The following is a 22,269-nucleotide window of genomic DNA, read 5'->3' as shown; positions in this document are numbered from 1 at the left end:
ATTGTAGAAAAATGTTTAGGCATGAACATTTGAAAAAAGCTTCGCGGGCCGCACTTAAGGGTCTCGCGGGCCACATGCGGCCCGAGGGCCGCGGGTTGCTCACCCCTGGTCTATGTGGATAATTTTAAGCTTTTTTAACGAACTTTCTGTTGATTCTTATAAGAAAAGCGGAACAGTCATTCGTTAGTCCTTGTCCCCACAAACTTTGCGCGGAATTGGAGTTAAAGAATATAGTGTTCTCGCTGATTTTTTTTAAAGTTTTAGTGTGCCCAACATCGATCGATATCTAAGAGAAGAAAGACGTTTTTAAAAGATTGATTACTCAAATCCAACGAATATGATCAAGGCGATGAATAAATCGTCAGAAGATTTGAGTCCTGAATTCAAATCTTCTAAAACTACACCCTAAGAAGAGGTTGAAAAATTTCAATGCCGCTCGGCGCTTGCTCTATACCAAAAAAGTGTACCGGACCATACACGCTCCTTTATTTTAACTCAAAATTAAGTACGACCGAGGTTCAAAACGTAGTTCGATTCCATGAACTTAAAGCTAAGTACCCTTTTTCCTCCTTGCGATGGTTCAAAACGGAGTTCGAACTGCGTACCCAAAATTGATCACTTTTTTTCCTTCGGCGAGGGAGCAAGGCTGAGTTCGACCTTATGAACTAAAAATTGAACCCTCTTTGTTGGACTGAAAACACTTAGCGAGTTCACTTCGAACCGGAACAGTAATCAAGGAATTCGACACAAATTTTTTTCGTTCGTTCGTTGGAATGTCCACCGTGTCAGCGTAAAATTCTGTCCGTCATTGTCATCATATGGTGAGCGGCTTGAATCCGGAAACTTCCGGATGTTATTTACTTCCCATGGAAGGACATTCGGATGTTTTCTTTGACCGGGAGTGTCAAAACATTCCACCGCTCTGTAATTGCATTGCATTGTACCGGAAGAGCAACATTTTAACCATCCTTTAATTCCCTAAAAATAAGCAATCCTCGAATAAAAAAGATAAATTTGAGTTCGGCTGCCGAACTCAGTATTGAGTATGTCTATCAGAACTTAGTTTTGCGATTGCAAAGTCGAACTCAAAGTTGAGGGCTGCCACTGAAGTGCTGTTTTGAATCAAAACTACTTAATTTTTAGTTTAAAAAAAGGAGCGTGTAGATCATACGATTGGAAAAGCACTACTGGCATAAAAACTCGAGCTCCCAGGCGAAACAAGAAAAACATTTTATGGGGTTTTCACCCAATGGGATAATATATCCTAAAATAAAAAAAAAAGTGAGAATCGAACCCAAAGCAACATTCTTATTTCGACTTGCCAGTCCGATAACTTAGCCATTGCACTAACTGAGTCAGTTAGCCAACAAAGGTTTATTGTCGATGTCTTTTGCCACGCCCGATCACCAAAAAACGCACTGCCGCACAGTGGTAAAAAAATTTAAATACGTGATTGTTGCTCATAACTTTTTTGTTTTACTTGTTATCTTCTAGGTGTCTTCGAAGAAGTTTTGCAGTAGAATGAGCTCTATAAGAAAATGTTATAACCTTTTTTTTTTTAAATAATCCTCCTATAAGTGAGATAAAAAATCTAGCTTCTAAACCGTAGGTCCAATCTGTTTACTGTCTTCGACAAACTTATTTGAAATGCAAATTTATGGAACTTTGTCTTGAACGCTGAGTTTCTAAAACATTCATCTTCCAAGTTAAAGTGTAGAATACGTATAAAACCTTTAAAAATCAGGTTATTTATTATCACTTATTTCTGGTTATTTTAAAATCTTCGAAACATTCTGCGCTGTTGGTGTATACAAATAATTGGTTTTCGAACAACATGGCAAAGCAAAAAAAAAGTATCTCGCTTGGATACAATTGGATACACACGATTTTTACAGTGTTTTCTAGACAAAATCTTGATAATAAATTCGCATACAGTGCGAGCTGCCGAAAGTTGTCGATTATTCGTTAAATTGAAGCTGAAATTGCACTATTTTATGCTTTTTCTCAATATAACTCTAAAAGCTTACATTTTACATGCTTACATTGTTCAACAAAAATATGTATTTTGTTTATTTCAAAAACTGCTAGCTGATTGTTTCCATCCTGTTTTGTTTTATGATGGGATATTGGATATATTTTGTTGAGTTTCTTTCGGACACGTGTAATGCGGTTGTGCTGAGAGAACAATGCCAGGGATGATAAAGCTTGTTAAAGCTGGTCCGGCATAGAATCTTATGCCAATAATTCCACCTCCAAGAGAGGTCATTATTGGAGTAGAGTCTGATTTGAATCCTCCAAGAAAAGAGAGAAAGGCTGATTAAGCTTCAATGAGCACATTTCAAGGGAATTCTGGTTGCTTGGGATTGTTTTTATTCGTTTATCCGCCATAGAAAGCTGAATTTCGGCGCTTAAAGGAAGTCGTCCATAAAACACCCTTACTGTTTATGCGATATTTTCGTGAATATGCATGCATATTTAAAATTTGGTTTTGAAGCCAACATTGATTTTGATCGATACTATACCGGTCATAAATAAGGTTCTTTTTGTTTTGAGATGTCTCTTAGGTGGAAATATCAACTGGTCGTTAAAATCATAAGAAGAAAATAAATGCTTAGTTGATTCAGACAGAACATAAGTTTCAAATAAATTGATTTTTCAACGCCAAATCAGCCATACATTCTTTTTATTTCAAACATTACCGTCTGTCGGTCCAATTACACAGAGTTTGAAGCAAAAATCGGCAGAAGTTTAACATTTTGAAGCCGTCTTCTCTGGCTTGTTTACAAACCCGAGTCAACCGGGTTGAGTTCAGCCCCTCAGAGAGGAATCGATCACAATCGCGCCACAGATCAAAGTCATTCAGTTTGCCTGATCCGCGCGCGATGTCATCAAACAAAACGGCTACAACATCAGCTTAAGAATCTAGCAAGCTAAAGGTGGAATTTCTGTATCCAACAGAGAGAAAATGCGATCGTAAAAATTTCGATCGTAAAATTGTTCCGGACTGCCGCCAACGACCAATAAAAAAACGGTTTCAACTATTTTGTTTTTTTCCCGTTTTTGAAAGGGTTGTGTAGAAAAAAAAATGCATTCTTTTGAGACTAAAATCATTTTAATTGTGCAGCCCAGTTTCGCAAAAACGTTCTAGACATTTTTAAAATGGCACATACAAATCCACGGACATCAACAGAACTCGTCGAGCTGAGTCGATAGGTACCTATAAAGGTATGTCTAAGACCCATAATTAATGATCTCTCAAATCGACCGATAACCAAACCTTTCTGTTAGAAAGGCAAAAAAAGGCGAGGGGTCCACGGATGCGCAGGGTCACGCACGCAAAACCGACCTGAGTTGAGTCAAACAACAGTGGGTGATAATCTCCTGGATGCGGATTATCACCGAAAAAAAAGTTAAACCTCCAAAAGGTGTTAATATGGGTCGATGATGGTGTGGCAGAGATGGCGCTGCGGCGCAATGACGAAGATCGTTCGCTGGTGGTGATCTTCGAAATATTATTATTGGGTTGGCCCGAGGCTTCATGGTGCAGGACCACACACTGAGAGGGCGCAATTTGTTTATGTGTCGTTCCATAATGAGGTAAGCCGAACGAGAGAAGGTGCATAAAAATATAACTTTTACGATCAATTGACCGAATACGATTGTATCGCGCACACACATTGGAAATCGGCCCGAAATCCGATCGGATAAATTTTAAGGGGATATGTAAACATTTGCCCGAAAGCCGATTCGATCTTTTATGGAGACGGGGTTAAGTTTGTTAAATAGCTCTGATCGAGATTTACACAATTGGAATTTTGGCCGGCAAATCGAGACCCAGAAAGGAATATCATTGGACGGAGACAATCTGTCATCTGATTTAAAACTCACCCTCAGCGGTTTATGGTTAGTTCCACGAAAATCCACTAGAGTCAACCAAATTTGTATGGAAACAAGCAGATTTTTATTAGGGATCTTTCTGAAAAAAAGTCTAAAACTCTTTTGTGAAATTTTGATGGCCCTGAAAAGGGCCGTTTACAATATTTTTAACCTCTTGGTAGAGAGGAACATTTGTCCCATTTTTCTTCAGTCGAAGTCGAACCTCCCCTGTTTTTCCCTTCTTCCAGGGGGTCAATTACGCGGGTCCTATCGGGCATTCCGATCCAGATGCCTAGCCGATAGTGTGTGTTTAAATTGTTTTCTTTTTTCCAGAAGAATCCACACTCACGCGCATTCCCCAATAATGGAATTCCGCACACATTGTACAGGAACAGCAGCAGCAACAAAAGGAGGCCTCAGCTCAGTCAGCACAGCTCAGCGGATTCATTAATCAGAACCTCATCAGCAAGCAGCCATGTGAGATAGGTGGGTATCGAAAGCAGCCAGGCATCTCGTCGAGGGTCCGGATCGGTGGTTGGTGTGTAAATACACTGACTCGATTAGTTAATTATTAATGATTTATTCAATCTTGGCGCGAGGCTTTTTCACACCTTCGCAGCGGGATAGACAGATACACTTCTACCTTGGGGAGTAGGGAATGTGAGGCTCTGTAGATAGTAACCCGGTGATAACCCCAATTCATTGTACCTCCTTCACCGTAATAGGAGGGAGGCTCTCCTGGCTTGCCTGTGTCTATTAGCATCTCTCAAAACAACACAGGATGTGGGGGAGTTCTTCGCGTGATAACTAACAAAGTAGTCGACCCCGGGAGAAGCGAAAGTTGCTAGGGATAACTACAGACGAAAGAAGCAGGCGTTGGATGTTGTATCATGGATCACAACACAACGTGCCTGCTGCGATTCTTCAAGAGTTGATTAGCAGCACGAGATGGACGGACTGTTAGAAGTCCAAAGTTGGACACATAGTAGGTAGGGGTGATCATTAAGTTATTTTGTTTTTATTAAACTTTGATAAAAAAAAAGTTCGAATTCCGAAAAAGGGAAATCATTCGTCTCAAGTGTCTATTACAGGGTCACACCGCAAAAAGGCAAATTACAATTTACTATATCTCTACAGTTGAGGACCGTACCATCCGTTGACTTGATGCTGATGATACCGCCATTTGAGGAATGGTAGACTTTTCCAATTTGAGGCTCAGGGGTCACAGTGGAAGTCGTCGTCGTAACTAGCCGTGGGACGGTACTCATACAGAATAATAGACAGGAGTAGCGTTCCGTGTCGGGGGTCATAAATCACGCCTCTCAAAATCATAAATCGATTTGTTTTTTAATGATTCGATTGACTCGTTCCTTCATTTGGCGGCTTTCATACGGGCTAGTACCCACTTAGTTTTGGACCTATCACTCGTGTAAGTTTCGACGGAGAGTTCGCTTTGAGTGGACCGGTGAGAAAGTTCAAGAAGAGCCATTTCGCTTGATCAAAATTTTCAAAATCTCTATTTGAGTCTTATGAAAAGAGTAAACATTTCCTGAATAATGTGGAGATTAGTGGAAGCAAACTTGGAAATTTTGGATCCCTCAAAAAGGGATAACGCATTTGTTCAGTCGGTTAGGCGCATGACTGTACACGGAGAAAAAAGACCACAGTTGTTCTAATTATTTCAGCTGGTTATACCAATCATCAAATCGTAGTGGATTTTTTCGTATCCAACTATAAATATAATAGACTCAACTACAAACTTGACTTTATGCAATCAAATATTAATATAATGAATTTGGTAATGGTATAATTAATTCTACTGTAAATTTGATAGATTAAACTACAAATGTAAACTTAATTTTAAGCATTCAACTATAAATATATTTGATTCATCTACAAACTGCTGATTGACCTTACTTAATGAACTATGAATATAATAGAATAAACTTTAATGGTATCTTTGATTCAGTAGTAAATATGATAAAATCAACTACATTTGTATGATTGATTTTAGGCATTCAACTATAAATATATTAGATTCAACTATATATTCCTGGTTGACCTCTCATATTTAACTATAAATACGATAGATTCAACTGTAGTGGTATAATTGATACAACTGTAAATATGATAAAGTCAACTACAATTGTATGGTTGATTTTAGATATTCAACTATAAATATAAAAGATTCAACTATACATTTCTTACATTGTATCATATTTACAGTTGAATCAATTATATAAATTTGACCTCCAACATTTATATAATTGATTCAACTGTAAATATGATAGATTCAACTACAATTGTATTATTCATTTCAGGTATTGAACTATAAATATAGTAAATTAAACTATATTTTTAAGATTGATTGTGTGATACTTGAATAGTTTAGTGTTCATCCGTGTTTATCAGCAAAAATAAAATAATAAAACGTAAGTATTTCACCCGAAAACCTGGACATAAGTCAAAATTTAAATATAAACTATTACCACTGATCACACCGACATGGCACTTAGAACAAAATTTCGTTCAAATTTTGTCTAAAAGCCTCCTATCGTCAACATTGCGCGGCAGCAATTCGAGCATAACAATCGAAAACGCTCACTGAAGAAGGTAGTAAGTTGCTACCGAAAAACCGGTATATGAACTTTTCATTTACCGTGGTTGAATTAAAAGGAATCTTTCGATTGCTTTGATTCAGTATAATAATTTGACTCAATAGCATGGACTCCAACCTGTTCAGTTCGTTCGAGTAGTCTGAACTGATCGATGTTTATCAAATGTCTGGTTTAATTTTCCAGCCGGGTTACAACATTTTTCGAGCAGCCAAAAATCGAAATCGAGTGTCCAGTCGGTGTAGTCAATGCTATTACTATGTTGCGTGAGTTTATTTGATTATTGAATACATTTTTCACCTTGTGCCTTGTGTTTCAATATTTTTATTAAGAACAACAGCAGCTGTCGAAACTTCGATTTTTTATGAAACCTGCAATAGACGGATTTCCACGCCAAATCGACACGCAGTTGGCATGACCGTCTCCAGAGTGGCCAGCGAACCGGGAAAACCGGGAAAACCGGGAAAAAACCGGGAATCAAAAATGGGACCGGGAAAACCGGGAAAAAACCGGGAATTTCTAATCGAAACCGGGAAAATTCTTTATGGAACATTTTTCCTCTATATAAAAAAAATTGAATTCTAAAATTAATTCATATTATCATTTTTTTAAAGCAAAATAAAATTGAGAACTAAATTCTATGAGGAAAATGTGGGCAAAAGTCGATAATTTCTTAAAAAATCGAGCTTTTTTAGCTCAGCACATACCTTTTAGTGCTCTGAAGTGCTCGAATTCCAAAATATATTGAGATTTTTTATTGTTAATTTACTAATTTTTGACATTTACAAATTTACAATTTTTTTATAAGCTTCAAAAGCGCAAGAAATTTATCTTTCATATGTTCGAAAAAATAGTTTTTCACAAAGAAATTCAATTTTTAACCTTTTAGAGCCGGGAATTCATAAGATTATGCGGGGAAAAATGCGAGAAAACAGAAAAATTCAAAATGTGTTGCCACCATGTCACACGGTTCATTGATAAAATGCCCAAAAGGTAGAATGAGATGCTTGGGTGATTCTATTTAACATTTTGTGCTTTAACTGGTAGTCGCATTCTTTATTGAATAAAAATTATAAAAAACAGATCGTTGAAATTTATGAGCTAAGAATTACATTGAGATATTATCACAATAAAAAAGCAAATTTGAAAAGCAAATTCAAGCCTTTGAATAGTTTTCAAAATTTGTGTTATAACTTATTTGTGTTCTAATTTAAAGTTTGAAATACGATATTCAAATTTTCTTGTTGGATTGCAAATTCAGACTCAGAGTTTAGATTAACATGCCAAGTCCAAAGTCAAGCTCTTAGAACTCAGGCCCAGGCTCACTCAGTATTCAAGACGAGAATCAAATCAAAGTTTTAGATTAATAGGAGGGATAGAATTTAGTGGATTCTGTTCTCAAAATTACAGAGAAATAAAAATTCAATTAGAATATCCATCAGTAATAATCAGTTAAATTCGAATCATGGATCCAAACTTAAAGTGGTTAGGTTTTGATATATAGATCCGTAATTCTTCCGAAATTAATCGTTGATGATTATATTTAAAATTTATAATTCAGAAACCAGAGCTCAATAATCAAATTCTGTGTGCGATAAAGTAATTTTAAATTGGAACATCATCGTTTTTTTTTTTTTTTTTTTTTTTTTTTTCTTCGATTAAAATGACATCATCGAGAAGATTTCGTGATTCGGTCCGCGTATATGTGTTTTTTATTTTATTTTTGAAGTGTTTTTTTAATATTACTCCGAAACATGAGCGTTATGGTAAGAACAAATATTCGTGTTGTGTTAATTATGTGCATCCTGATTTGTGGAAGTGAGTTTTTGTCTTTGAAATCCAAAGTGCATTTTCGGTTCCGAAGTCACCGAAAAAATGGGGGCTCGTACTACGCCCCCGGACCATTACAGAAAGTTTTCACGGAACAGGGACGTCCTAAGAGAATGGAGAGCGGAAAGATGCTGTTTCTCAAGATAAGTGAATTATGTTTCGTTACTATCCCATTTCATTTCATTACTTTTCTCTTTATTAATAATCTAACATAGCCAATTTTAATTTTAACCTTCATAGCATAGACCGAACTTTTTTTTTTGTATGGTAGGCATCGTCCTTATTGTATGGAAACTTGTACAGAATGCGGGGTACAAGTCAAAAGCTCGTTTGTAGCTATGGTTCAAACACAGCTCCAAAAGCTTAAATGTTTTAGCAATCATACCATGAATTGCTAGATAAACTTGCACCAAAAGTTGAATGCGATTTGGAAAAGCTTATGCGATGCGACAGCAGAGACCTCTTAACTTCGAATTTTGAAACTATCTAATCAGCTGATTGTAATTCTGTCTGATGCATCAAAAAGGTAATTGTAATTCTTTGATTTGATACTGTGATGATGAAGATGATGTGTGTGTGTGTGTGTGTGTGTGTGTGTGTGTGCGCGCGCGCGCGTTTGTGTGTGTGTGTTTTGAAGTTTTGAATCACTGTTGAACATTAGGAGCCATCCCAAATAAATGCAATCAATCTGTTAATAATATTTTATTTGAAAACGGGCGGGCACAAACCGAAATAATTGCACTTAGTTTTCAATTTATCAAGCAGCAGATATCTACCACTACGTAATTTAAATCAATTTTTATTTTTGAAATCCAACGTAATGGAGAGTTTGGAAACAATACTCATTATATGTATCCGTGATTATTTTAGGTTTTACAGTTTCCAGAGTATTTTAATCATTAGACTATAACAATATTGAATCTTTCGGTCAGGTGTAGGTTTTAAAAAGTATTTTATCAGTTTATCAAACTCAATAACTATAAATCTACTCAAAATCTAGAAAGGGAGTTGTATAATTCAAATTAAAAATGTCAGTTTTTAAAATTGCCTTTGATTGAATCATCTTAGATTGAGGGGATATTTCGGTATTGAATTATTAATTCGGCGAATACGTTAAGATCACTGTTTCGAGAAAAACGCGTTCCAAGTTTGACAGCTCCATAAGCTTCCGACAAAAAATTTTTATTTTTTTTTTCTTTTATATCTCATAAGCCAAATATCCTTCGGATTACTTTTTAAGATCAAAATGTAGCTCTTGGAACAAATTATTTCACTTGGCTAATAACTCGATTTGTTTACATTTCGCGCATTCGCCCTTTTCAAAATGCATTACCGATGTTAAATGTTTCGAATAAATGTTACGAGTAGGATTCCTTCGAAAGGAACGATTTTTGCGTGAAGTTATCAAAATAGTTAACAGATCTAAAATATAAAATAATAACAATTTTAATAACGCGTCCTGTAAATTTTGGCGATTGATGTGAAAAAAAAAGTTTATTCTATCTACAAATTTTTCAGCCTCTTCGTTCCTGCATCCATCGTTGCTATTTTAATTGTATTTTTCGTGTTGAATTGATTACCTTTTTAAATCAACTTTTTTTTAATATCATACTTTTAACTATTATAGATGTTCGGGTCGTGTTTTTGTTCGAAATGTACTACTTTTTCTATGAAAACAAAACGTGGCTTATATTTTACATGAAACATGATGCTCCATGTATGATGTTCACAAAGAGTAAGAAAGATTAATGGAATGGCAAAATGACTTGAGTTAATTGTTCTTATTCCTAATTGAAATATTATTTTTTCAATAATCACTTCAAAAACCAATCACCTGAATATAGGTTGCTCTTTTCACTCATATTGGAAATCTTAAGAATAAACTTTTTTGTGACAGACACGATTGCTGAAACTTGTTGATATTATCTGCTTATTTCATATAAATTAGATCATGTCAGGTGTGTTACTTTATTGCTGTTTTATTTCCATCTCAAGATCTTCTGTTTGTTCTCAATTTTTCTCATCATTCTATAATGATTCTGCTGCGATGAATCATTCATTATTGTCAAAGTTCGTATATGTTCATCAGATTTATTCCTTCGTTCTATAAGTAAATTTCAATCACTTAAAAATACTGTTTCCATGTTATTTCAAGTTAATTTTGAAAAGTCGCGTTTTGTTTTTCTTAAAACATCCAGCATTTAAAAATAATAAAATGTTCTGGTTGATTAGTAGTTACTCGAACTGGTAAATCGAAAAAAAATATCAGATCTTTTCAAAAAAAGCAAAAATTTGAACATTACTTTGTACATGCAATGAAGCTCAAAAAGAGGCAAGGAGAAGAAATAATTGAAAAATTTTCAAAATGGTATTAATCACGGAAAATAGTTTGAGAAGTTTTTGACGGCATTTTATGAAAAATACATTCAATTCAAAATATTGTTCTTTTTCAACCATAAAAGCCTTTTGATAATTCTTTGATTAAACAGGGATCACTGTTAGGGAAAAAAGCTAGTTTGATAGGGATGAAATGTGGATGGTAATAATTTTCTTTCAATGCTTAACTCAATATATATTTATTTAACGTTTATCGAATGCCTCGTAGAAGTAGGAGTTTCCTTATGAAATGTCTAGGAGCATAGAAGGTGTAGGAAAATACGATCGCACCATTAACCAAAATGGATCCTGATCTTTACCTTTTTCTAACTAATACAACCTCTTCCTTTGATACTTGAATATAGATTCGCAGACGTACAGACGGTTTCCATAGTTGGTGATACTTACTTATTTCTGGTTCTGACTATTTCAAAATTATTTTTGGAGTATGCAGGAGCATGAAGTTGCTAGTTGAACCTAAAGAGTATCAAACTAACATTCCTTCCTTTTTCCCCATTGACTACTAGGACGTGGCCGGCGCCGTTATTAATCATTTCAAAAACGGAGAGCATGAGTTTTGTACATTGAGAATGAACTGCTAATCCCAAGCACCATTCTTTTGGACTTTGCGCAAAATTGATGGCCTCGATTAATCACGGAGTAGCAACCATTGGCGACGTGGAACTTGTTCTGCTTAGCCACGCCAGCGATCATGGAATTCGAAATGCGCGTGTATTGATAAAAAATAACAAAATCATCTATTCTTTTGAAGTACATAATTAAATAGCATTACCATCCCCTGAAACAATTAAATAGCATTTCGAGTTCAATGATTTAAGGTGGATATGAGTAGTCAAACAAGCTAAGCTAAGCTAAGCTAAGCGATTAAAATGACATCATCGTTTTAATTGAATCGAAAAAGTGTTGACAAAATTATCAAAAAATCAGAGTTTTGCAGCAGATGTAGATTGAGATATGGAGCATTGATTGGTATAGGGGAGGAGCGGGCTATATGCGCCTATTAAGCAGAACATTGATTTAATCAAATAACACATCGACTATGTGTACAAAAACTATAAACATGTGTGCAGGCATCTGTTTTCTATACATTGGAGTAATTTTTATGTTGAAATTTTCTTCTGTTTTCAAGAAAACGATTTTATTATAAGTGTTGTCAAAAATGCCGAACCTCAAACCGTGAGGGCTAAATGCGCCTATTTATGTTTTGAACAAAATTTCTGTTTTTTGGGCAATATTTCCGTATATATTCATTGAAACTGCTAGAAAGTAATAATTTCCGTACGATAAAGCTGAAGTTTTATAAAAATCTATGTATATTAAATTTTATGGAATAAAACAAAAGTTAGGGTTGCCATACTATGGAGGCAGTTCATCCATGAGAAAAACTTTATCTAATCTGTTTTTGGATCTTCAATTCTCTCTTAAGATGTTATTCAGAGCTTAGATTTGAAGGTTCAATGAAAAAATCATTTATTTATTCTATTTAACCTGTTATTTTAGGATGGAGGCATTTTACAAACATGATGGGGGCATACAAAAACACTCTTTTATTTCACTTTATAATCATTATTAAACCTCCACAAAAGCTGAAATATGTTTAATTTCTTAAGTTTATTTGAGTAAGAAACAAAAACCATCGAAGTTTTTGTTTTAAGCTTCTTTGCGTATAATTTTTAAAAGTCGAAATATTACATCATAATGTATCAAAACCTTGTATGATTTTTTAAATATTTCTGAGTTTGTAAATTCATAAATTTCATTCTTGCCTAATGTTCTAAGCGTATCACCCTCAAAATGCATTGGTCAGATAAGCTGTCTAGTCAGCCATTTCATCAAACAGCCGTAGGGTCATTTAACCCGATAGGCCCATTTAGGAAACCTTTCCCCTATGTACTTAACTCAAAGTTGGTGATTTTGGAACCTCACCCTCTGATTCGAAGGCTTCAATTGTTTTCTTCATCCTTTGTTAAACAATTTTCTGTAGAAATCCCAACAAACATCATGGTTATCAGAATATTCTTACGTTTGATATTGAAAATAAGGGCTTATTTTAGTTTAAAAAAAAACCCTGCTTACCACATTCATGTATTTCAAAACTGAGAATATCATAAAATCTCGATCAAAAAACCGGGAAAAAACCGGGAATTTGAAAATGGAAACTCGCTGGCCACCCTGCCGTCTCAGAATTCAATTAAACTTTGTGGGCATAATGATCTTACCTAGTAAAGCAACTTGGCATACTTAGTTTCCCCAAAAAATATGTAGACTAACATTTGAAAAAAAAAAAAAACATTTTAAGGTCAAAAATTTCAATTCCTACACAAATGTGTTTTAAGCGATTTTTTTATCCTTTATTTATAAACAATATACAAATGTGGTTTATTGTGTTGGAAAAATGATTGATTTTTTAGAAAAAAAAAATTTGATATTTTTAAATCCTGCACTGAGAAAAATGCATTTCAAAAACTAAAACTTAATTTCCCAAAAAATGCCATCTCAAAATTTAATTATTTTTTTTTTCTAAGCCGGGTAATAATAAAGCCATTAAGTCTTCCATACATTGCAAATTGTGCATATCTTAGGGAAAAAGTTTTGCTAACAATTTTTTTTTAAATCATATTATTTATTTTTTTCAGTGTAGATATAAACTTTAATTCAAAAACTGCTTCGTAGAATCGATTGTACTGATTTCGAAGAAATAAGAACTTCGATTGTAATAACTGATGGTAAAAGTAAGTGGAAATCCTACACTGAAAAAAAAATGAAAATTGTAAACAAAATGCATTTTTCTTAGTGAAGGATTTAAAAAAAAATTAGATTTTTTTCTAAAACTGTCCCGTAGACCACATTTGTGTAGAAATTGTAATTTACGAGCATGAAATTTTCATAAAATATTGGCCTGAAAAGTTTGGCCCTTTTCAAATGTTAGTCTAGGTCTTTTTTAGGAAAACTAAGTATGCCGAGTGCCTTAACTACGTGTGGAATATACACACACAAGGTTTGATTAAATTCTAAAAGGGTCATGCCAGATACTGTGTCGAATTGGCGCGACATCCGTCAATATTGACCAAAAAACAAACCTTAAAACGACAAATTTGAATGAATGTTAGTCATAATGTTATATTTGAGAATAAATGGTAGCAAAGAAGTGATTCAGATGCTGTACAGAAAAAAATGCATTCCGCATACTTTCGCACACGTGGTGAAGTTGAAAAATTTGTCTTCTTTTTTTAAACCTCTCAATGTGCCAAGTTCATTTCAATCAGATGCTCAAGGAAATATTATCATTTCGTGCGTATATGCAAGCAATGTATTTATCTAACTATAAAATCTCACATATGGTCGGAATTCGAAGAGACCAAACTGAAAGCCATCAGCATTTTTTCGAGACACTTGAACTTTATGTGCAAATATTTTCATCTAGGAACAAAATATTTGATGCTTATGAGCTATAATCAAAAGGTTTTCATTCCATGGAATTAGTCAGTCGTATTTGGTTTTGCGATCTAGGATTTAAATGACTCGAGATTTAGTTTCTGCTGTTTTTAAATTTTCTAATGGCGCTCAGTTCGGTCTGGTCGAATGCTATGTCTAGCTCGTAGAACATCTGTAAAAGTCGCAGTATTTTTTGAATTTTTGAAACTTGAATATTACATTTTTTTAAGTCTTGACAAAGATAGCACTTGGGTTTTCAGCCTCGGGTTAGTCAAATTTTTTATCAAAATTATACGGTTTTCGCTTATTGACCTTTTCGGTTAGTGAAATATCTTTTTCAAATTTACGTTCCGTTTCGGGTTTCTTTTCTTCACCCATCATCAGACGTAAAAAGTAAAGAGGCCCAATTTTGCTCCACTCGGCTGCTTGTCTGTTTGTTTAGAGTAAACACACCGACAATTAGTCGAGTGGAGTAAAATTGTGCTGCTTTACTTTTTACGTCTCATGATGGGTGAAGAGAAGTAACCCGAAACGTTACGTAAATTTCAAACAGATTTTTCACTCTCCGAAAAAAGCCAATAAGTGAAAACCGTATGAAGTACCGGTAATAAACTTCTATTCATCGTTTTATTTAAAATCAGTTTTTGTAGCATGATGAACGTTCATTTTCCAGAGCTCAGCTGTTTGAAATAGTCATGCAGTATAGAGATCGATTAATAGAAGCAAAGCTTATATTGTGAATTTAAATAAAAATTTCAGAAACGTCGCTGGTTAACTGGCAACAAAATACGGACTTCCGACAATCTAGTACTTCACTTTTCTTTGTCGGAAGTCAGAAGTCCGGACTTCCGAAGTAAATTTTAGTGCTGGCGCTATTATATTAAAATAAACCTCATGCCTATGGATGTTTTAAGCTTTGCAGCCCAATTTAGCGAAGGAAAGAACATGGTTAAAATCAATCAAAACGTTTCTGAGACACCGACTGAATTGCAAAATCTTTTTTAAATATTTATTTGAATAATTTAATAATATGTATTTTTCTCAAGGTTTGATATGAAACTTGGAGTAATGTCTAGTGGTTTCCATACTGATACTACTCGTGACTTTTTTTTTAGCAGAAGGTTATATAAATCACTCCAAGGTTTTTGAATTGGTTGGAACTGGTTTTTCTTGACTTTTTGGTTGATGCTTTTCAGTTAATTTGAAATCAAATAACTACACTTCTTTTTACGTTTCAGCCTACTACTTTCAGCCATTCTCAGAAAACTGTAGTTAAATACCAAAACTTAAATCAATACAAAATTTTTATAATAATCTTATATAGTTTTCTGAGGCTAAAAGTAGTAGGCCAAAACGTAAAAAGAAGTAGGCCGAAACGGTGATTCCAAATTCACCGAAAAGCACCAACTTAAAACAGCGACGATCAAAGCTCGATAGCATGAAATGGTTTTTATAAACATATAGTCAAATTTCAAGCTTTGAGTATAAACATAAAAAAAACTTTTTTTTTTATATACCTTCTTCTGTGCGCCACGACCACATTTTTGGCAAGGATGAAGGTTGCCGAAATTAGAGAAAAATCTATAAATTCACAGAATTAAAAAAAAAACAATTATAACAGAATCTGTGTCCCAGAACATAGAGTTTTGGCAAAAAGTCACAGATTTCTAAAGTTTTGTACATATTTTTAAGTCAATATACATTTTGGATTTCTAAGGCATCACAGAAAACCATCACGGAATTTTCGTTAAAGTTAAAGAAAGGCTAAATTTTTTTTTCACCAAATTACCAAATTTTTTTTTCGGCAACCTTGGAAAACGAATTGAAAAAATGAGTTTTTCAAGGAGCGGGCAGTCCCTTCAGGGACTCTGAACACCCTTTATCCTGAAGTCCTTTTAGGTTACAGATAACCTTCAAGAAACTCTGAAGCATACTCAGGAACTCTTAAACGTCTCTAGAGACTTTGAGTCGCTGCAGGAACTCTAAAATTCCCACATAAACCTTGAAGTCTTGTTAAAGCTTGAACTTGAGCTTGTTATCAACTTTGGTAAACCTGCGGCTCCTCCTGTCCTTCACCTTGGTAAATGATGTGGCTCCCGAAACACCTGAAGTCTCATAAGAAACTCTGGAAGCCTGGAGTTTTTTAAGGACCCAGAAGATCTTCAGGAATTCTGGTTGGGATTGTGATATAGTTCAGTCCGCAAGTCAGTTGCCTCCTGTGCCGATTTCCGTGAGTTTAAGCCCAATGGTAGACTTCGAAAACAGCTGTACCGGATAAGTTTTCCAATAGATAACTGTCTTCCAACTGTAATGTTAATATAGAGTCACAAAAGACATAAAGATGTTGAAACTACTATCTATTCTATTCTATTCTATTCTATTTTGTTTATTTAGAGAGGATTTTAACCAACATGGTCATTCTTCCTCTTATAAAAAGAAACATTTTAAATTACATTCTTAGTTTTACAATTTGTTTAGTAAATTTGAGCTTTTGAGAAATTTGATCAGGTTTTCTTCGTTCGCCGTGTTTAACGCAAAACTACTATCATCGGAACAAAAAAGGTCCTCTGACCATCATTTTGAATCCCTCTGAGTTCCCTTCGGAAAAAAGGCTTCAATAGGAAGCTCCTCCAGGAACTCTGAATTAATTAAGATCTCCAAAATAATTAAGAAATCATTGGAGAATCCTTAGGAATTCTCAGTAACTTCAGAAATCCAAAGTCTCTTTGCGAAATCAAAGGCCTTTCAGGCGTTTGTGGGCCGTTAAGAAAAAACAAGCCTTTTTCTTTTCCCATTTTCAGCTTATTTAGTTTACTTTTAGGATTACATCCCAAGAAGTATGAGCTTTTAATATCTACTGTTCTTGCGAAATTGCCAAAAATCTCTTCTCGTTCTCGTTAATTTTATTTTAAATTCGTTTAAAGTCTGTGTGAGTAAAGCAGCTCCGATGTATTTCGCTTTATATTGGTGGGCTAATATCGATAATGTTGTTTTGTTCAATGAATTTCCATAGAACGAAAGTCTGTTTTAGAGTTGCATAAGCAGATATGAATATTTAAAACAGTTTCTAAACCTTTTTTTGACGGTCGCCATACAGTTTTACTTCAACTAAAAAAAGAAAATATTCGATTTTTAATGACCATCTCACCAAACTCATCAACAATCTTATAATTTACTGATAAATGTTCTGATTTCGCGGCGTCGCCTTCGTTGACAGTTGGCCCGACCGTAGCAGATTGCAGTACTAGATCAATATATACACTTAGCAAAATTCAACGATGAGAAGTTTGTTTATTTACATTTATTTAATCCTCAACACAAATCATCAGCTAACATGAGTTTTTTTTAAAGATGCGTTTGCATCGGGACTGAAGGTGAGTTGACCAAATTTATTGGCTATTACATATTATTGGTAATTGTTAGATTCAAATACTTGGAATAATAATTGGAAAAAGTTATTCCGGTACTTGAAAAGATCGCCAATATTTTTGTTGGTTTCTTTTTAGTTTTTTTTTCAATGCTCATCAATGGAATTCCAGTCTAGGTAATATTAAATGATCCGATTTTTGTTGTGCCTGTTGATAACAACTTCATTATTAATTTTATCCAACTGACCGATGCTAAGGTCAATCATCTCTGGACATATTTTGTGAATACACATACAAATCCTCGGATCCGGCCCCTGTCAGATAGGGACAAATTTTATTATTATTTTTATTTAACACACGTCACGCACCTGAACTCAAGTGCCGATAGGAAGTGGTGGTGCGTATTTGTAGATACGCACCGGTAGGTAATAGTAAATTAGTTGCCGATAGGTATTAAAATTGTGCGCTCCGATTGGCTGTAAAATTACGTCAAATGGGCGACCAAAGGTCGCGAAACGACCGAGGAGGTCCGGCAGATATATTCGTAGATTAGCGCTGGCCGACATCGACCAAACGACAAACTGTCAACGGGTTGAGGTTCGGTTTTGGTCGAAACCTACCCCAAGTGTTGTGGGTTGTGGCGCAAAGGGTGTTGCGATTATCGCAATAAAACATAATCATCACAATAATCGTAAAAGGCGAAATTATTAATACTACATCAGTAAATTTCGAGCCGGCCGGACAGATAAAATCTGCAATTTTACGATGATGCGCATCGTTGATGTCGGTTTCTGTTGAAAAACAGAGACCTTTTGTCCACTGTACTGTCGACTGTCAGTTTCAATTAAAAGTGACTACTTTCAAGAAGGTGAGCGCGTCACTGCGAGTAAGGATGAGAGAGATGGAGGAGGACTGATTCTTAAAATATTCATCTTACCGAAGTTCTGTTTCACAGGGGTTTGAGGAGGCTAACTATTTCTGTTTCTCACTGATTTTTTCCCGAATCCATCGATTGCAGACGTGATTTTTTGGCACGACTTGGTTTTTTCTCGCTTCGTTTCTTGGCTTCCAGTTGAAATTCAGGAAAAAGCAAGGAGAAAACAATTCCGAAAAACCCGTCGTCAGTCGCCTGCCCGGGTGTGAGCTGATGAAGATGAAATTCTGCACGCGCTCGCTTTTCCGAGGAGACATGAATTCATGTTTCATGTCTGTTTTGTTTTCGGGGGCCACCAAATCTTTGTCTCAATCAACGGCGGTTGACGCGCGCGACAGACCGACCGAAAGGCGGACGAGAATGCGAGCGGAACTCAACGACGACGACGTATGGCTTGTTGTTGTTTATTTGGAATTTTGTCCCTCAACCAAACATTCCACGGCCTGCTCAGTTGGGTGCGATATGTCTTTCACGAATTTGCTGGTGTGGTGAAAGGATTCAATCTTCTGCGGGATAAGATGGCGGGGAGTGGCGGCGAGAGGAAAATAATGCGATTGAGCAATTTGGAGAGCGGACTTGTCTTCCCTGGAATTCTTTGCGAACTAGCAGAAATAACTAGACGGTCAAGTCTGTCTACTATCATCACATGCATTGCTAAACGACTAGAGGACTTTGTCCTACCTTATGCACCGTTACTGCAGCTAAGACTTGACCGAAAACCATAAAGCATCTATCTAGCCTAAAGAAAGAACACCTTTTTTTTTGAAATACTGAATCTTAAAACAATTCCCAGAGATTTATTTAACTTTTTTCTTAGATGAATTTACACGATGCCCACATTAACGATCTACTAACTATCAGGTAACGAATAAGTTAAATAAATAAATAAATACACTAACGACTAATAAGGTACACTTTTTACATCTACACCAACTATATAGAATGGTTGTATTAATAGTGATACAACGCTTCAAGTACGTCAGTCGAACCGTCGTAACACCCTCTAGGGAGATCTAAGGCTAAAGCTAAGAAACTAGCACACAAACACATCCTTCAAAAGAGGAGTTATTCTACCGCCTCCAGGGGCTGTACGGTGAGAACTTGAACTCGGAACTACCGGCACCGTGGCTAAGATACTTGGGACCACTGGCCCCGGACAGACTACCGTTAGCATAGGGACTGAAGATACCTCCGGTACCAAACCCGGCAGCAGCCGCTGCAAAAGGCGAACTGCCGACGCCGTACGGGCTACTGCTGGCCAGATTTACGAAGTCATCCAACGTTCCGTGGTAGGACCGATTCGGGGTCGCTTGGAAGTTGAACAACGAAGCCGGTAGCGGAGGCGTCTTGGACGTTTGGTGTTGCTGTTGCTGAGCACTGCTACCGAACAGTGCTCCGACGTTGGACGCCGCCAGTAGACCACTTTCAGACAAATTTTGGTTTGCGGCTTTCTCGTCGTTGTTGTTATTTACAGGGGTCGCCGAACTGGAGCTAACGGTGGCCGCGGGTTCCGTTGAGGTGGTAATCGAGGGGGAAGCTAGTGAGACCGACGTATTGGAGGAACCGTTTGCCACCGTTAGCGAATTCGTCGAAGACCCGGACAGGTTGTTAAGCGAAGAGTTTCCGCTGCTAGTAGTGTTTAGTGAACTGTTTGGTGAAAGGCTAGTGTTGTTAGTGGTGTTAGTGCTACCGGATAGCTGTGAGGAGGAGTGGTACATTTGCATCTGTACCAGGTGGATGAGGTCGGATTCGGATTGCAGGGTTTGGAGTGATGAGCTGATTTTAGCGAGCAGTGCGTGAACATCCCCGAAGAGATAGTCCAGCATTTTACCTGTTGTGAACAGAACTATTGCTTTCAGACAGGAATACTCGGCTGAGTCGACGTGTAACGCCTTGAGCTTCTCCACCTGTTCCTGGAATATCCGGATGTGATCCATGAAGGCGACCACTCGGTCGGCGGCCATTGGGGATGCGTGTAGTCCGGCGGCGGCTAGCAGTGGCGCCACGTGCAGCGGCATTGAGCATTGGGAGGCGTTGAGTACGAACAGTTCCGACCAGACTAGCCGCAGCAGTGCGACCTGGTCGGTCACCTGGAGATCCGGAAAGAAGGGGATGTTGCGGGCCCACTCGACCGCCGAAAACAGTAACCGGGCGGCCAGCTCGCAGATGTTGTCGATGCCCATGATGTTGTTGGTTTGCATGCACTGGCCGTACCGGGAGGTAGGGTACGGTTCCGCCCGCAGCAGCAGCGAAATGTAGGAACTTAGATACGAGTGACCGTTGAAACCGGTGACGGCGTCGCCGTTCGGTATCGAGTACTGGCCGTATGGGAGGCCGGTCGGTTGCGATGGCGGCACGCGACCTCGCTGCACAGCTGGAATGAGAAAATAAAAGGTAGAAGTTATTTTAAGCATATTTTTCAAAAGTTATTAAGATGTGTGTGTGTGTTGGACTTAAAAAATGTCTGTGCACACGTCTTTTTCAGGATTTTATCCAAATACTTTCAACGGAACTGGGAAGACCGATATTGCTCAATTTGGGCTTAAATGATGCAGAACTTTATCCTCTTTAGAGCTACTAATTTTTTTTTAAATAGGTGAAAATTGAAACAGTTATGACCGTTAAAATTTGGTTATGACCTTTACAATAATATAGCTGTGCATATGCTCATTTCGGGTTTTCGTCCATATAGTTATAGCTGAACTGGGCAAGCCGATTTGGCTCAATTTCAGTTCAAACGATGCAGAATATTATCCTTAATTGAGCTATGGATTTTTTTTTTGAAAAAAAAAAAGAAAATTTAAAGAGCTATGATAAAAATATTAACTAAATGAAAGTAATTATTGAATTTGCTTCCAGCGGTACTAAGCTATTCTTAACTGATGTTAAGAATTTTTTACAGAAATTCCTAGAAAATTTAAAAGGATTGGCAAGGCGTCAACTTTACATGTACAGATTTCACTCTCCTCTTCGGCTTCAGCAATAAAAATATTGATAGCCATTTGAACAACCGCAACAACAACACCAACGACAGTTTGCTCTCGGGGGACACGATGATTTGTGGAAACTCCCATGTTTGCGACCGGCCCATTCTCGCCGGAGATTTATCGAGTATTTTATTTCATTTTAAACGGCATTAATAATCGATGCGGCCGCGTCCTCGTTTATGAGTTGTGTCCTGTGCTGGAGCCACCCTGCTTTGGGAATCTGCAAACGTTAGAACAACGCTGATGACGTTGTTGATGATTACAGTGCGCTAAACTATCGCGCTGCCAGCCTCCAAGGGCTAAACCGAGTTGATTCGGTCAAACAACGGTGAAAAGAGGTGCAGATAACGAATTAGCCGCCGGAGGGCTTCCAAACACACGGGTCGCGCCGCCAATACTGCTGCGGAAAGAAAATTTGCCGCTGTGAAAAATTCTTCGTGATCGCGCGAGCTCAAACGCCATGGCTAACTTGGATTTAACAGAGAGAAAGAGTGAAACAGGAAAAAAAACGCGTGAAAACAAAAGCAATAAGCTTAATTATCTGATTTATGTTTTTTTACTTGAGGCGACCTCCACTGGAGGAGAACAAAAAACCGGAGCCGCGCCAAGCTTTGAAGCCGCCAGTAAACATGCAAACTTCGCCACGTACCGCAACGGGCAAGTAAGCAAGCCAAGACAAGCTGGTTCGAAATCAGATCGCGATGCGGTTTCTTTCGCTCTTTTTTTTGTTCAATTTTTATTCAATTACCTTCCAAAAGTGGCCGCTGGCCAATTTGTGCTAAATATATTCATCATCATTACATCAACGCTTTACATCTTGCTAAATC

At 36.8% G+C, this 22,269-nt stretch overlaps 1 protein-coding gene across 2 annotated transcripts in view; it reads right to left on the bottom strand.

The window, feature by feature from the left end:
- Window positions 1–21,525, bottom strand: part of LOC129759560 (steroid receptor seven-up, isoforms B/C) — a 106,523-nt gene extending 84,998 nt beyond the window's left edge. Inside the window, exons 1-2 of one of the 2 annotated variants that reach the window (XM_055757032.1) lie at window positions 21,403–21,472; window positions 20,287–20,829 (exon numbers count right to left, since the gene is read on the bottom strand). In XM_055757032.1, coding sequence (XP_055613007.1) covers window positions 20,287–20,829; window positions 21,403–21,457 — 598 coding nt within the window. In that variant the 5' untranslated portion in view covers window positions 21,458–21,472. Of the gene's footprint in view, window positions 1–19,245; window positions 20,830–21,402 lie in introns of those variants that run through there. The other variant, XM_055757031.1, reaches the window with a different exon arrangement.
- Between the last annotated feature and the right edge of the window lie 744 nt (window positions 21,526–22,269).

This window comes from Uranotaenia lowii, unplaced genomic scaffold (genome assembly GCF_029784155.1).
Source record: "Uranotaenia lowii strain MFRU-FL unplaced genomic scaffold, ASM2978415v1 HiC_scaffold_19, whole genome shotgun sequence".
Lineage (NCBI taxonomy): Eukaryota > Metazoa > Arthropoda > Insecta > Diptera > Culicidae > Uranotaenia > Uranotaenia lowii.
Note: the sequence above shows the minus strand (reverse complement) of the source record. Positions and strands in the feature narration are given on the sequence as shown.